General features: G+C 30.0%; 7 protein-coding genes across 7 annotated transcripts; 3 read left to right on the top strand and 4 right to left on the bottom strand.

Moving 5' to 3' along the window:
* Positions 1 to 353: 353 nt before the first annotated feature.
* Positions 354 to 1,678, bottom strand: BX663DRAFT_523050 (uncharacterized protein). Its single transcript, XM_051529463.1, has 6 exons — positions 1,540 to 1,678; positions 1,420 to 1,482; positions 1,249 to 1,363; positions 1,018 to 1,141; positions 865 to 946; positions 354 to 805 (listed from the first exon to the last, which is right to left on the bottom strand). The coding sequence occupies exons 1-6, from the start codon at positions 1,624 to 1,626 to the stop codon at positions 485 to 487; spliced, it is 792 nt and encodes a 263-aa protein (XP_051378832.1). The 5' UTR covers positions 1,627 to 1,678; the 3' UTR covers positions 354 to 484.
* Positions 1,679 to 1,807: 129 nt separating this feature from the next.
* BX663DRAFT_555399 (uncharacterized protein) lies at positions 1,808 to 3,463 on the bottom strand (the record flags this gene model as incomplete). Its single annotated transcript, XM_051531617.1, has 4 exons — positions 1,808 to 2,317; positions 2,374 to 3,011; positions 3,067 to 3,205; positions 3,272 to 3,463. The coding sequence occupies 4 exons, from the start codon at positions 3,461 to 3,463 to the stop codon at positions 1,808 to 1,810; spliced, it is 1,479 nt and encodes a 492-aa protein (XP_051378833.1).
* Positions 3,464 to 4,643: 1,180 nt separating this feature from the next.
* Positions 4,644 to 4,817, top strand: BX663DRAFT_401588 (uncharacterized protein; the record flags this gene model as incomplete). Its single annotated transcript, XM_051522221.1, has 1 exon — positions 4,644 to 4,817. A coding segment is annotated over one exon (174 nt), but the record flags the coding sequence as incomplete, so codon positions are not given.
* Positions 4,818 to 5,144: 327 nt separating this feature from the next.
* BX663DRAFT_533085 (kinase-like domain-containing protein) lies at positions 5,145 to 6,755 on the top strand (the record flags this gene model as incomplete). Its single annotated transcript, XM_051530503.1, has 4 exons — positions 5,145 to 5,160; positions 5,220 to 5,308; positions 5,362 to 5,862; positions 5,928 to 6,755. 4 exons carry the CDS (start codon positions 5,145 to 5,147, stop codon positions 6,753 to 6,755), a joined length of 1,434 nt encoding a protein of 477 aa, XP_051378835.1.
* A 12-nt stretch (positions 6,756 to 6,767) lies between these two features.
* Positions 6,768 to 8,988, bottom strand: BX663DRAFT_523059 (uncharacterized protein). The gene has a single exon (XM_051529464.1). It carries the CDS (start codon positions 8,926 to 8,928, stop codon positions 6,847 to 6,849), a length of 2,082 nt encoding a protein of 693 aa, XP_051378836.1. The 5' UTR covers positions 8,929 to 8,988; the 3' UTR covers positions 6,768 to 6,846.
* Positions 8,989 to 10,997: 2,009 nt separating this feature from the next.
* BX663DRAFT_479241 (ADP,ATP carrier protein) lies at positions 10,998 to 12,257 on the top strand. The gene is made up of 3 exons (XM_051524319.1): positions 10,998 to 11,155; positions 11,221 to 11,872; positions 11,945 to 12,257. Exons 1-3 carry the CDS (start codon positions 11,120 to 11,122, stop codon positions 12,181 to 12,183), a joined length of 927 nt encoding a protein of 308 aa, XP_051378837.1. The 5' UTR covers positions 10,998 to 11,119; the 3' UTR covers positions 12,184 to 12,257.
* Positions 12,258 to 12,271: 14 nt separating this feature from the next.
* On the bottom strand, positions 12,272 to 14,488 carry BX663DRAFT_546055 (uncharacterized protein). Its single transcript, XM_051530955.1, has 4 exons — positions 14,213 to 14,488; positions 13,552 to 14,146; positions 12,984 to 13,446; positions 12,272 to 12,915 (listed from the first exon to the last, which is right to left on the bottom strand). The coding sequence occupies exons 1-4, from the start codon at positions 14,266 to 14,268 to the stop codon at positions 12,314 to 12,316; spliced, it is 1,716 nt and encodes a 571-aa protein (XP_051378838.1). The 5' UTR covers positions 14,269 to 14,488; the 3' UTR covers positions 12,272 to 12,313.
* Between the last annotated feature and the right edge of the window lie 712 nt (positions 14,489 to 15,200).

The following is a 15,200-nucleotide window of genomic DNA, read 5'->3' on the forward strand; positions in this document are numbered from 1 at the left end:
AAATAAAATTATCTAGCAATGACATTTTTTAACTGCCTTGTAATAATCTCGAAGAAGACATATCAATATATGTGTATGGAATAGAAACGTTTGTAAGTTATTTCTAATACGATACACTATATGATAACTAGTAATATTGCCTAGAATTTTCATTTTATTTACAAAGGAGAAGTTGTTCTATTGTGTGTTTGTGTGTAAGAAAGACAACAATAGTATGTGGAAATATTCTGCATAAGAAATACGTACGGAAGTATACTCAATTATTGGAGGACTTTATTACAAAGCGTCCTACAATTTTTTTATTTTTCATTTTTTTTTTTTTTTTTTTTTTTTTTTTTTTTTTTAGATATTATGCATACATAAATTCAGTATATATCATAAGCGTGTTTCTAAAGTATCAAACAGATAAGCTTTGAATATATTGAAAATCATTTGATTTTTATTCATATGGATGTTTCCAATACTCTATTGTAAAATATATAATTTACAAGTGAGAAGAAGATACAAGAGCACCACCATCTACAACAATTACAGCACCGACTGTATATTGACCAGCGCGGGAAGCAAGATAGATACAAGTACCAGCAACATCTTCAGGTGTACCTATACGTCCAACTGGAACTGCGCTCACAATTTGTTCTCCACGTTCTTTTAAAGTAGCAGCCATCATCTTTGAAGGAAATGAACCAGGTGCAATAGCATTCACTAAAATATGTTCTTTTCCTAATCTACCGGCTAAATGACGTGTCAAATGGTGAATAGCTGCTTTGGAAGCAGAATATGCATAAGTTTCTAAACCAGGAGGCTATTTATATGTGTCAATTTTTTTTTTTTTATTTTTTTTTTAAGACAAGAGTAATTTACCGATTCACCATTAATTGAACCAATATTAATAACTCTAGAAGGAGAATCCTTGTTAGCCTTTGCTCTCAAAAGGGGAAGGCATCTAAAAATACAGATATAATAGTGAAAAGTTAACATATTTGATATTTAAAATAGAATTACATATCAATTTACGCTTGTGTCAAAGTAAAAATACGAGTAACATTAAGATTCATAACCTTTTGAAAAGCAGCATCAGGATAAGTATCAAGTGGAGCACCCCAAGTAGCACCTGCATTATTAACAAGAATATCCAGATCTATGTAGATGTATGTATGTATGTATGTATATATTTGAATTTAATAAGATTAAGGAAGTTAGTTTATAAATATATATCATTATTTTTTTTCAAGAGTAACACTTTACGATTTTCATGTTTGCTTAATTCATTCACAAGCTTTTTAATATCATCAACGCTTTGCAAATCGGCAGGTATGGCGATACATTGACCAGGACCTAGAGCAGTTAATTTGGCAGCAACCTTATGAAATAAAATAGTTATTTATTGAGTATTATCTTAATTAGAATTAATATTACCTCATTACAAACATTTGCTGAACGACTACTAATATATACTTTGGCTCCACCTTGAACAAAACCCTAAATGTATATTATTATATGAAAAATTATTACATACTATTAAAACCTTTAACTCACTGTGGCAATCATTTCACCAATACCACGGGACCCTCCAGTAACAAGTACAATTTTATCTTGTACGGAAAACATAGATTTGATGTCCATTATATACTATTCAAATATAAAACAAAAGTAAAAAAAAAAAAAAAGCAAAAAGAAAAAAAAATAATGTGTGGGGAAATTACTAATTTTTCTTATCCAGCAGCAATTTCAATATTAGTCATCTTTTTTTTTTTTTTTTTTTTTTTTTTTTTTTTTTTTGAATATGTAATCTATAACATGCATTTTATTTAAATGACCACAATCGAATAAACGAAGATTCATGGTTAGGCAAATTAATAATGGCCATAATTTTATCTTCATCAAAATTTAGTGATTCAATTTGACATTCTGGAAGCTCATTCATGTTGGATTGTTCTTTATAATGGTTCACTGTAACAAAATCTTCTTGTTTTAATAAAAAAAGATCCCATATTTTTAAGCCTGATCTATCCCCGCTGATTAATTTTTGATCGGATATAGCGAGTGCATCAACTCTAAATGCATGACCATAAAGGATTTGTTGAAATGTAACGCTAAACTGATTATTATTGTCTGAAGTAACAAGGTATTGTTTCATAGTGTTATTCGGATGGGCTGTAATGATATAAGGAGGTGTATAAGCCATAGATGTGATCAGCTGTTTAGATGCTGTATTATGGTTGTAATTAGAAGAATATGAAGATACATTCGGTTCTGAATGAATACTGAATCCTTGTCTTGAAAATAGAATAGAATGAGTAGATAAAATAATTTCCTAATATTACGTAATAAATATTATAAAGTATGAAATAGTATTTGTATATTCCTTACTTGAATGCCAACAGCGGTTGATGTATAATTCCCTTCTCCAGATAATAAGCCAAAACATAAAACAACTTTCCATAGTTTTTTATAATCATGATTCGAGATTGGGTAAATATTAATTATTACCGGTTGCCAATCAACAGCGCTTTGTAGCTGATCAATAAGTTTTAATGTATCATTATTGAAATGAAAGATGGAAAGCTTCTTATTTTCTGTATAAACTACAATCATCGGATAAACCATACCTATTGACTTGACTTTATTTTGATTACTTGTAGGAAAATAAGTAATTAATTCATGTATCTCATCAACAAGAGTATTATTAATTATAGCCATAACATCATTTGTTGAAAACTCCCATATAGTAAATCCACCATTTGAATAGCCTGCTATTAAATATTGTTTTTCTGTTGTTGTCAGTTTAAGGTAAGTAATAAAGATATCTTCTTGTTGTACCTCAAGTGATTGTATTTGACCAAGTAATTTAAAGAAATTATCCTTTTCATTATTATTGTATCTCCAAACCTTAATTATAGAAGAATCACTTTGAGCTGTAAATATAATGTCATGAGTGAATTGAAAGTATTGATGAACATTTGGTGAAGTATGGAATACATTAGTAACATCTCTAATTTGACAATTGCCTACATACATGTATTATTAGCATATATTTATTATCATATGTATTTACATATTTACCGTATAACCAGTTATGATGAATTCTATATTTTGTTTTCCAACTTCCTCTATATCTTATCACTGGATCATAGTAATATTTTCTTGTTTCCTTTAATAAAAATAAGTTTTGAAATTTTCTATAGAATAAAGGTTTCCATAACTGTTTCATTATTATGAGTATACATTATATATACATATGTTTATTCTATATTTATTATATTATTACCATTTCGTCATTAGCTATGCGAGACCAGTTATGACTGACTACAGTACAGGTGATTAGATCCTGAGAAGATAAAAAACTAAATACTCTCAAGACTAATTCCTTTGAAAACAAAAAAGAAACAAAGTCAATTCTTTTTTCTGATTTTTGAGAAACATGAGATGATCGTTTCCTTGGACGTTTTTTACGATCCATATAAATATGTATATATAAAAAAAATAACAACAATAATTATAACAAAAGAGATATAGGTGCTACTGCGGTATTTAAAATAATTGCACATAATGCAATAGTTTTTTTTTTAGCAATGTACCTCTTGTAACTCACACTATTAACAGTGAAGCATTTTCTCTCTTTTTAATAATGTATCTGTTCAAATTGAATACTAGATTAACCTATTCAAGGAAAATGAATGTAAATAATTTCTTGATGTTTCATATATTTGGTACAAGCCCTTATGTATAAAATGTGCTTCAAACTTACAAATAATTCTATCTGGAAATAATATACATTAAAAAAAAAGAAAAAAACGCTAATAACGCTCAATGATACAAACTTTCTAAATAACCACCATGGCAATTATGTGCACTCGATACTGATAATATTGATCGTTGCACCTTTTAATCCTTTTTGATAAAATATCCTAGATAAATAGTTTAATAAATAATTCCATTCATCTTATTCGTTTCTTTTATCCACTTGTTGTCCAACACCCCACCATTGATCTTATTCTTTGGATATTTATGATTAGAGATGAACGTAGTCGTGCTCTACACTCGAGCCTCAGTTAGTTACTTAGTGATATCCAAAAACCTTGTATCTTTCATCACAAACGATGATTTCACTTGTTCCTATGCTACTATCTGTCTAAATATACAAACATCTAGCTCCGTAACTGATCCTTTGTCTTTTCTACTCAACCACCTTCCTAGTAGATGTAGAAAGCCACCTATCGTACAAAATAGCTCCTTTGCTTCTATTTGTATTATTTGTTGATCTACAATATGTAGCATACTCTTCGAACCTGATCATCTTCACCATAGTAAGATTCCTCCTTCTCTTGGTACTGTCTTCATCAAATAGTTATGCAGTAGATAATCTAGTATCTGACAATACTGTTCTCTATTTCTCTTCACTTCTTTCTCTTTCCTCCTTTTGACTATCAAACAGCTTTTTAATTTCTTTGTTTTTTTTTTATCTGACTCGGGCAATACAACAGTGTTATTTTCAATGAAAAAAATATGTATTGAAAATAGTTATTAACTCAAGTTTAAATACTATTTTGTATGTCCGAAAGTCTTTTTTTATTGTTTTCCCTTTTTTTCCTTTTTTTCCCTTTTTCCACTATAAACCAAAAATAGTAATGCAAAAAGGAACAAGACAATCACGAATACCCGAACAACAAGGAATAGGACAGACTCTACCCCCAGTACCTGTTGGAATTGATACTTCTAATTCTCCTCCTCTACCTCCAGGTGCTATGCCTCCTGGAACTCGAATTCAAGTTGGAAAATATCAAGTTATTGTACATAATTTTATAGCAGAAGGTGATAATGAGATGTTCAATTTTATAGAAAAAAAAAACAAATTTGCTAAGATTACAATTTAGGTGGATTTGCACATGTTTATATTGCTCGAATTGAAGGCAAAACAGGATATGTAGTTTTAAAAAGAGTAGTGGTTCCTGATAGCGAAAGATTAAAGATGGTTGAGAAGGAAATTGCATTTATGGTATGTTTATTATCCTAATTTTACACTTATTTAGTTACTAATTGGATTATAATAGACAAAATTAAGGGACCATAAAAACATTGTTAGATATTATGAATCAAGAATAGACGCGCTACCTGTAGGCGGATTTGAAGCCTTTATTTTAATGGAGTATTGTCCTGGTAAAACCCCAATAGGGAAAAGTAAATTTATTTGTATATTTATTCATATGATCATTTAGGTGGTGGCGTCATTGATTTGATGAATAGAAGATTACAACAAAGGCTAACAGAACCTGAAATATTGAAGATATTTAGCGATGTAGCAGAGGTAAGTTAGGCAACTTTATAGATTAGCACTTTAATAACTTGAGTTATATTTAGGCACTAGCTTATTTACATTATTGTAATCCACCCGTCTTGCATCGAGATTTAAAAATTGAGAATATTTTAATCTTAAATGATCATCATTATAAGCTGTGTGATTTTGGTTCTGCTTCACTTTCAAAAGGAAATTATATACCAACTACAATAAAAGATATACAAAAGATAGAAGAAGATATTCAACGTCATACAACATTACAGTATCGTGCACCAGAAATGATTGATATCTATCAAAAGAGACCCATTAACGAAAAGGCAGATATTTGGGCAATGGGAGTTTTACTATATAAGCTATGCTATTATACAACCCCTTTTGAAGAAGAAGGCCAGTTAGCTATTTTAAATGCTCGTTATACTATACCCAACACACCTATATTTACTGAAGGTTTACGTCATTTAATTATTTCTATGTTACAAGAAGATCAAAACCTCAGACCTAATATATATCAAGTATTAAGAACTGTATGCCATTTAAGAGGAGTAGAATGTCCGATTCGAGATGTAAGGTTTAATTATGTACCATTATATGAATATACTACTAACTATATACATATATATATATATAGATTTATACTGAACCTATTATTACGCCTCCTTTTGGTAAGCAAACATCATCATCATCATCATCATCCATGTCTCCAGTTACAAATTCATCTATATTTGAAAAAATGCCTTCTCCAGCACAAGAAGTACCTAATATTAAACCTATGAGAAGAGGAAGACCTACGTCGACAAAGGAACAAAATTCAAGTACATTTGATCCATTTGATCCAAATAATCATACTTCTTCTACTCCATCTCCTGTACAATCAACAGCCACTACCTTGCCAGAATCTTTTCAAAATAGCTTTACATCGTTTAATAAACAAACATCTTCTCCTCCATCTCGAGTACATAGTGCACCACTATCCAATAATGATAACCCTAACCCTAGCCCTAAACCAATGAAGAAGAAGGCAACCACCGCCACCGCCAACGCCAACGCCACCACCGCCAAAGTAATACATACACAACCTGTTAAACCTGTCCTCAATATGCAAGAGGAAAAGATAAAAGAGAAGGAAGAGGTGAAAGAGCCTAGGCCAACAGTATCTACTAACAAAATAATTAACAAGAAATCAGTTAATGATAACGACAAGGATGATGATAGCATAATGCCTAAAATAAACAAAAATGTCTCTTCAAGTATTGAAGCACGTTTCATGGCCATTAAGAATGCTACTCGAAATAATAATACACCTCCAATCGTGAATAAAAAGACTAAACCCGCTCCACCACCAAAGCCTGCCAGATTTCGTTCCACTCAAAAAGCCAATAATAATCATGAGCCTTCAGTAGATGATTTTGAAAACAAATTTCCTTCATTAGAAGAATTAGATAAATTTATTTCTTAAACTGTATATAGAATAAATTCATATGCAAGAAGTATGTTTCTTTTCTTTTCTTTTCTTTATTGTAAGAATATAAAATATGATATAATAATAATTACAAAACAAAATAATAGTCATCTTGTACCGTGTCTCTTTTCATTCCTAAGTTCATATTCAATTGCAAAGGTACGTTTATTTGAATTAATAAAAATTCTTCTGTATCTCGGATTGCTTCAATCTCCTGAAGTGATGATTCAACTATTATATTTAAATTTGTATCCAAATCTACTTGATAACATCGATCCATAGTACTTTTTACTTCCTTATCATTGTCGTGAATGATCTTCCTGACTAAGATATGAATGATGTGTATTGTGTTCAACTTGAGATATAGAAGGCTTGTTGTGAACGATTTTAAATTTTTGAATCCTTGAAGATCAATTTCTATTTTGTTCTCTTGTTGATCAAAGCTAAAGACACAGTCCCTTAATAAAATATGCTCTATATTAGGAAGTCTTTCGGTCATCATCTTTAAGATACGTTTAGTGATATGAAAGTTTTCAAATGAAGCATATCGTAGGGCTTCTTCTGTTGTCATCATTTGCATCCTTTTATTTCTTTTTTCTTCTTTTATCCATTGCTTTCTGTAATAGCTGTTGGTTGATAAATGAGACATTATATCATGTTTAGGGATAGGTCCCATCACAAGACTCTCACATAGACCACGGCGACCATTTCCACCATGTACAATAGCGACATATTTCAATTGAGGACAGTTATCTAACAGATAAGTTAAATACGTATCCAGGAAAACCGAGGTAGGTTCTGTTACTTCAAAGATATCATCGTAAATAAAGTTGAAATCGTTATGAATTGGAGAAAGAAGTGTAAAGAATTTTACTTTACTCAATAAAGGACGTTGTTTATTATTGCATATGACAAATAGATTATATTGATCTTGCAAGTATCTCTCCATAGTCTCTCCAGAATTAAGTATATTATGTCCTCGTTTTCCAGCAGGAAGACGGATACTGAGTTTGTTGTATGACTCAGACTTGAAGAAACGAGGCTCTGGAACATCATTGTAAAGTTTGTAATCCCACATATATTCAATATGAGTCCTACAATGATTATCGATGGTATTACATAGACTACTGAATATATTAAATATGAATTCTACAGAATTAATTATCCTTAGCGAATCCAGAGTCATAAGAGGAACACGTCCGTAGCGTAGAATTGTGGTTAAGAGGTCAAATTCATGATAACTAGAATACAACTCAACGTTTTCAATTTTACCCAGACGGTTTAAGAATTCATAGACAAGCGTTATTGGATATTTCTCAAACATAGGAGTCAATGATGATTCTAAAGTATCGATTTTAAGGTTTGTTAATTGTTTAGGAAGATAAAATGCGATATATTCAAGACAAGAAGTTTTTAAACCATTCATGGACAATTTTAAATTTCTCAAGTGAATTGGATAAGCAGTTTCCATAATAGTTCTTTCAAAGGGCAAATCAGAACAGCTTTGAGAATTATCTTCAATTGAATAAATACAATTAAAGCTAAATGTATGTAAAAGAGGGCAAGCTGATAAGATATCAATAAAGTCCATCAGACGGCATGTATTGCGTAAATGAAGTTCTTTTAATTGTTTGAATTTTGATACATAATCGATCAATTCATGCTGCTTTTTAAAGATACAAGGTCCTAAAGATAAATAGGTAATCGAATCGCATAATCGAAGATTTGCATCAAGATATAATAGTTTCAGATGTTTACTTATGGACAATGAATCGTTGATGCTGATTCGTTTAACACCCTTTAAATTATTTGAATCAGTGTGAATAATATTTTGCAAGAACCATTCAAGATAACTTCTACCTTGAAATTCAATTTCTATTAGATGAGGCAAAAATGAAAACAGCCTTGAAAAGTCGTCTATGCTCATGAGATTTGATTTACGACATTTAAGGATTATTTTTTGTGTGTACTTTTGGTAATTAGATCGTGGTTTACTTAACATGGCGACAAATTGAGCGTGCTTCCGTGATAAGGTAACTTGATTAAAACAAAATGGAGCCAGTACTCTATGCCAAGTTTTGCATACAAGAAGACATTGTAACATGCTTGTTTTGGAAATGTCTTTAAATATAAGTAACTCAAGCTCTAATGGAAGGTTATCGATAAACATATTTGTTGGAAAAAAAAATTAAAAAAAAAATAAAAAAATGAAAGGAAAGGAAAAAAAAAAAAAAGAGAGAAATAAACAAGAGATGTTACACTTTCATAATTTATACGTATGTTTTGTATTTGTTTAAAATGTATGTTTATATTTGTTTGATTCACAAGACATTATAGTTTCAAAGCACAATTCAAATGTCTTAAATTGACAACATTTTGTAATACTTTAAGTTCAGACTCTTTTTATTTCTTACAGCCAATTGAAATTAATTATGGAGAATTATTTTTGTCAAATCATTTAAAATCAGCAATATGTTCATAAATAAAAAAAAACTCTTTACAGCACAGTCAAGCATTATGTTCTTCTTTCAACCATCTTCAAGCCCTTTCATCTCAAAATATTTATCGGTCATAATGCTATTAATTATTATTTAGCATAATTTATACAAGTAAATAAGTGTTTTTAAATATTACTTCTTCTTACTATTATAGATAAGGGTATGGGAAGTTTAATGCTATTAACTAATGCTAACCTTTTTCTTTGAAAAAAAGAAAAGAAAATATGTATCTTATTGTATGATAGTATTTATTAATAATATTTAATAGTTTCTATTGCCCATATTAAGGCATGTAATCAATAGAAGATATAATATATATACACCTATAAGTAGATACTGTTATAATTAGATAGGTTTCAAGCTTCTTTAATAGCAATCAGCGATTCTTAGCAGCTTTCCCTCTTATGGTTTATTTTACCATAAAGTATTTATATCAATTGACCAGTTATATGACCATTTTAGGTCTATTATTCAGTTTTCAAATTATAATTTAATTGACTAGTTATCTTTTTAGAATATGTAAATTGTGTATTGTCTAAACTAAAATATAAATATATTGTTCTTTTGTAAAATATATATATATATATACAATAAAGCTTACATAGTAAAAGACAAACGATATAAGAGTAATGTTAGATAAAAAAAAAAGATCTGATAATCATTCAGATATAATATAATAAAAAAACTTATTACATAATAATAACGTTAAAGTTTTAGCTTTATTGCATTAAATATGATGCTCAGTATAGATTAGGATTACGTGTTCCTTATCCAAATCTTAAAACCTAAATATTGTTTGTTAATATATGCAACAATTAATGAACGAAGTTATAGCAGAGCCATTGATAATCAAAAAAAAAAATTATGCAGTTATGCAGAAGCAATATGTACTTAGATAAAGCCTTACATTGTATTTTAGTATTCCTCAAAGCTATTTGAAGTTTTTAAAATCACCTTAAGAAATAGATAAACTTTTCAGTTCATCTTCTAAAATATAGGTTAACACCTTATTTACATACAACAACTAGACTTCTCAACTTGATTGTATAACATCTATTTTGCCTAGTGCTAATAGAGTCAATTATCACTATTATGATATCCTCACACTGCCGTACTATCTTAACTTTTATATAAATAATGCCGCAAAACATGACTGTAAAAAAGAATGTTAAGACACGATAGTCTTTGAAATGATGAAGAAACCAAAGAGTTTATTATTTACTATAATCAGCAAACAAAAGGCTTATATTCTTTTCGGATTGCAAAATATTCTCTATAAATAACCCAACCCCCCAAGTGTACACAAATATTATTTGTTTTGCTTCCCCTTTCCCATATATTTTATATAAAGATCAACATAATATAATAATTTGTTTCAGAGTCATTTAATATACACAAGTTGTAATAGATGCAAAGACACCTAATGCTTTTTTTTTTTTTTTTTTTTTTTTTGACAAAAAACCGTTTATTAATTTTATATGTCGCTCTGTAAACGCAAGCCTATAAAAAAGAAGAAAAAAAAAAGGATGAATTATTTCTTTGACTTAGAACGTTTAACTGATTTCTAACTATTTCTTTTTAACTTGGAAATGTTCATATTTGATTTTTAGAAACTAAAGATGTTCCGGTACTTGGCATGAATAGAAGGAGAATCGCCTCTTGAGAAAGATGATCTGCCCCTTATCGGTATTTGAATAATCAACAAGCGAAGAAGTAGGTCAAATTTTATTATGATGATGAAACGTCATATTTCTTAAAATCAAGATAAGTTTACTCCTTTATTTTTTTTCTTCCTTCTTTCTTTCTTTTTTCTTCCTTCCTTCCTTCTTTATCCTCTTTCTTTGTTTTATTTAGAGAACAAAAATGAGTAGCTCTTTTGATCAAAACAAGTTTATCGTTGTAAGTATAAATAAAGACGATGTAAAAAGTGACTCCATTGATTAAACATCATGCCTTGATAATAGGACTTCCTTATGGGAGGTGTCTCTGCCGCTGTTTCCAAGACTGCAGCAGCTCCTATCGAACGTATAAAACTTCTCATACAAAATCAAGATGAAATGATCAAACAAGGCCGTCTCTCGACCCCTTATAGAGGTATCAGTGATTGCTTTGCGCGTACCATTAAAGATGAGGGCTTTATTTCTCTTTGGAGAGGAAATACAGCTAACGTCATTCGTTATTTCCCTACACAAGCCCTTAATTTTGCCTTCAAAGATAAATTCAAGCGTATGTTTAATCGCAACAAGAGCGATGGATATTGGGCTTGGTTTGCCGGTAATTTAGCCTCAGGTGGTTTGGCTGGTGCTGCCTCTCTCTTGTTTGTCTACTCATTAGATTATGCTCGTACAAGATTAGCTAATGATGCTAAATCTGCCAAGAAAGGGGGTGAACGTCAATTTAATGGCCTAATTGATGTTTATAAAAAGACATTGAAATCAGATGGTGTTGCTGGTTTATATCGTGGCTTTAATATCTCATGTGTAGGTATTATTGTTTATCGTGGTCTTTATTTTGGTATGTATGATTCGATTAAGCCTATTATGCCAAGTACACTTCAATCTTCTTTTATCGCTACTTTCTTGCTTGGTTGGGCTGTTACTACTGGTGCTGGCCTTGGTAATATATATATATATATATATATATACTGATATGAATTCTCTATATTTATTTATTTATTATAAATTTTAGCTTCTTATCCAATTGATACAGTTCGTCGTCGTATGATGATGACTTCTGGTGCTGCTATCAAATATGATTCTTCTCTTCATGCATTCCGTGAAATTGTAGCCAAGGAAGGTGTTAAATCTCTTTTCAAGGGTGCTGGTGCTAATATCCTTCGTGCTATTGCTGGTGCAGGTGTATTGTCTGGTTATGATCAACTTCAATTAATTATGTTTGGTAAAAAGTTTTCTGGTGGATCTGGTTAAAGAAAAAAAGAAGGAAAAAAAAAGCACACACACATATATATATATTTTATATAAATAAATGGAACTTTATTTCTTTTTTTTTTTCTTTATAAATATATAATAAAATATGACAGCTATTATTTACAACTTTTTAACTTCTTTTTAATAAAGTCAAGACAGCAGCAGCCTCTACTGCATCTACTCCAGCAGTAGTCAATGCATATGTATTGTTCACAATTCCAAACTTGTCTACAAGAGACATATCTGTTGTATGTCTTCTTTGATGAAGATTGATAGGTAATGACGACGTTGTGCTGGATGGCTGATTGAAATAATCTTTATTTGAGGGGATATAATCCATATCTTCTGTCGTTGTACTACTGCTATTCATCTTTTTAGGCTTTTCTCTTTTATTATACTTTTGTTTATTTTTCTTCTTTTTTTTGCTATTGGTTACTGTAGATGTTATTGTATCTTTACCACATAGTATTTTGCCATGTTTCCATTTAACACCGCAAGCATTACAGAGCGTACCAGCGCCCTGAGGCCCACGACGCCACATGGGTGTACTTTTAGAACCACAATATAAACATTTCTTTACAAATCCATTCGTGTTGTTATTATTAGATCTTGAATATTTTGTTGATAAATCATCTTCATCATTCCTTGCATGTTTGTTAAAAGGATGGAAGCTAACTTCTTGTTGCTCTATTGTTATGTCCTCATCATCTTCTGCTTTCATTTCATTTTCAACTATGTCATTGTATAGGATAAGATATAGTGTGCAAAAAAAAAAAAAAGAATACAATTGTAAATATTACCATAATCATCATCATCTTCCTCTTCTTCATCACTACTATAGTAGCGGCTCTTTCTTCTCCTTAAGTAACTATGTGCAATCATATTTGTAAATTTTAAATCTTCTTCATCTACAATATCATCTAATAAATCCAATTTTTGCGCTGATATTTGTTGATTATGTAATTTCATCAATTCAATCATCTTTCCATACATTGTTTCAAAGTTTAAAACTGTTTGTTTTAATGCGACATACAAGACCTTTGAAACACCAGATAATCGTATATTAGCTATGTTACTATTTTCTGAAGTTGGTCTTGATTTCATGCTACTTAGAAAAGAACTAACGTGTAATCCAGGATCAGTAAACCGTCTTCTTTGACGAACAACGGGTATATTAGTTGCACATACAGATGCAAATTCTTCTAATTTAGAAGCATACGATAAAGAATGTGCTTCTTTTGGCATATGAAAGGAAATAATAGCCTATATAAATATAAATAAATATATAAATAAATATTTATTTATATGTTTATACATCTTTCTTCACTCTAATATGATCACTAAAATAAAATTTTATGAATGTTTTACCTCTAAGGGCGGGGTTTCATTTATCGACTCTACTATAGCCTCTCGAGGAAATAGATAATATTGTCTTGATAAATCAATACTGTTTTCTTCAATATGAGATGGTGATGGACCTTCTTCCAGCAAGCAAAATATGACTTCATAGCGTATTACTCGGCGTCTTTTTCGTTTCTTTGGTGGTAATGCCATGGGTGACTTTTCAGAATCCAAAATGACAACAGGAGGCGGAGGAGAAGAAGAGGAAGGGATGAATGGACTTTCATCATTATTTGTTGTCATCAATACAGAAGACAATAAAACATCATCACTGCTACCGTTACTAATACCACTACTGCTACTACTACTACTACTACTACTACTACTACTACTGCAACTACTTGGCGACTTTTTGTCAAATGCGATTTCAGATATTTCAGAATCAGCGATTTCATAAAACAAGGCATTCAAATGAAAAGATGATTGAGTTAAAGGAATAATAGAAGCTGTTCCTAAACAGCGAGATTGGATACGAATAGTATTCCCACTAATGGGATCCACATTATCTTTATCTAAATCTAAAGGTATTTGATAACTTGAGAACATTTGATTTATCCAATTTCTAAAGTTTAGATGGATGAGAAGACATGTTTTGTACAGGATCACATAAAGATCTGATTATATTTACCTGTGCTTTTTACCATCTGTTTCATTATTTGTCTTTGATCTTAATAAGAAAGTCATTTCTTCTTTTTTATAAAGTAAACTTGTAAATATATAAAAAAGTTGATCTTCAAGTTGGTTTTATTTCCCTTTTGTTTATAGATCCTTTTTTTTTTATATATAATCTCGTCGTTTGAATAAATAAATCTAAATATTGGTTTTGTTTTGTTTTAAAACAAAGATTGTACTGGAATAAAATAAAAAAGAATAATAATAATAATAATTAAAGGAAAAAAAAAAAAAAAATGGAAAGCGAAAAAAGAAAAAAGCACTCCACTACATTATAAGACGCCAGAAAAATGTCGGTAAATTAAACTACCGAAATGGTTATCTGTAGTAGTATTTGATTTCTGCAGCTCCATCCCTACTAAAACAAAATTGATATTATGACTATATATAAAAGAAGATATCGTCTTTGTTATAGGAAAGAATGGTTTACAATGAACAAAATGAATTATTCCCTCTTTGATAGTATTTGATTATACATGATTGAAAGGGGAAGCTTTATTTCTTAAGAGTAAATCATTTCAGCTTTTGATAGATTAGGAATATTATTTCTATTTGATTCGAATATCTATAAGTCCTAGTTTTGTATTTATTTCCAAGGCATTCTACAGATATTAGTCAGAATTGAAATATTTTTATAATGAATCATCAAATTATATAATACATATCGGAGAGAATGATTTGAGTGTATAAATATAATTTAGATATATTTAACATTTAAAGGTCGTAAAAAAAAAAAATGTACCGAGTAATGTGTTTCAATATGATGTATCTTATATTACCTTAATCTTCACGATACAGAATAGTTATGAATAAATGTAGAGAAGAATAGGCCTCTTCGCTCTGTTTAAATCAACTATATCGAATAGATGCATTATCAAAATTTAAATGTAAGGAACCATATATTAGATGCCTTATAGGTCCTGAATATAAAAAAGTCCAAAACA

The sequence above is a fragment of the Cokeromyces recurvatus genome (assembly GCF_025118155.1).
Source record: "Cokeromyces recurvatus strain NRRL 2243 chromosome Unknown BX663scaffold_35, whole genome shotgun sequence".
Classification (NCBI taxonomy): domain Eukaryota; kingdom Fungi; phylum Mucoromycota; class Mucoromycetes; order Mucorales; family Mucoraceae; genus Cokeromyces; species Cokeromyces recurvatus.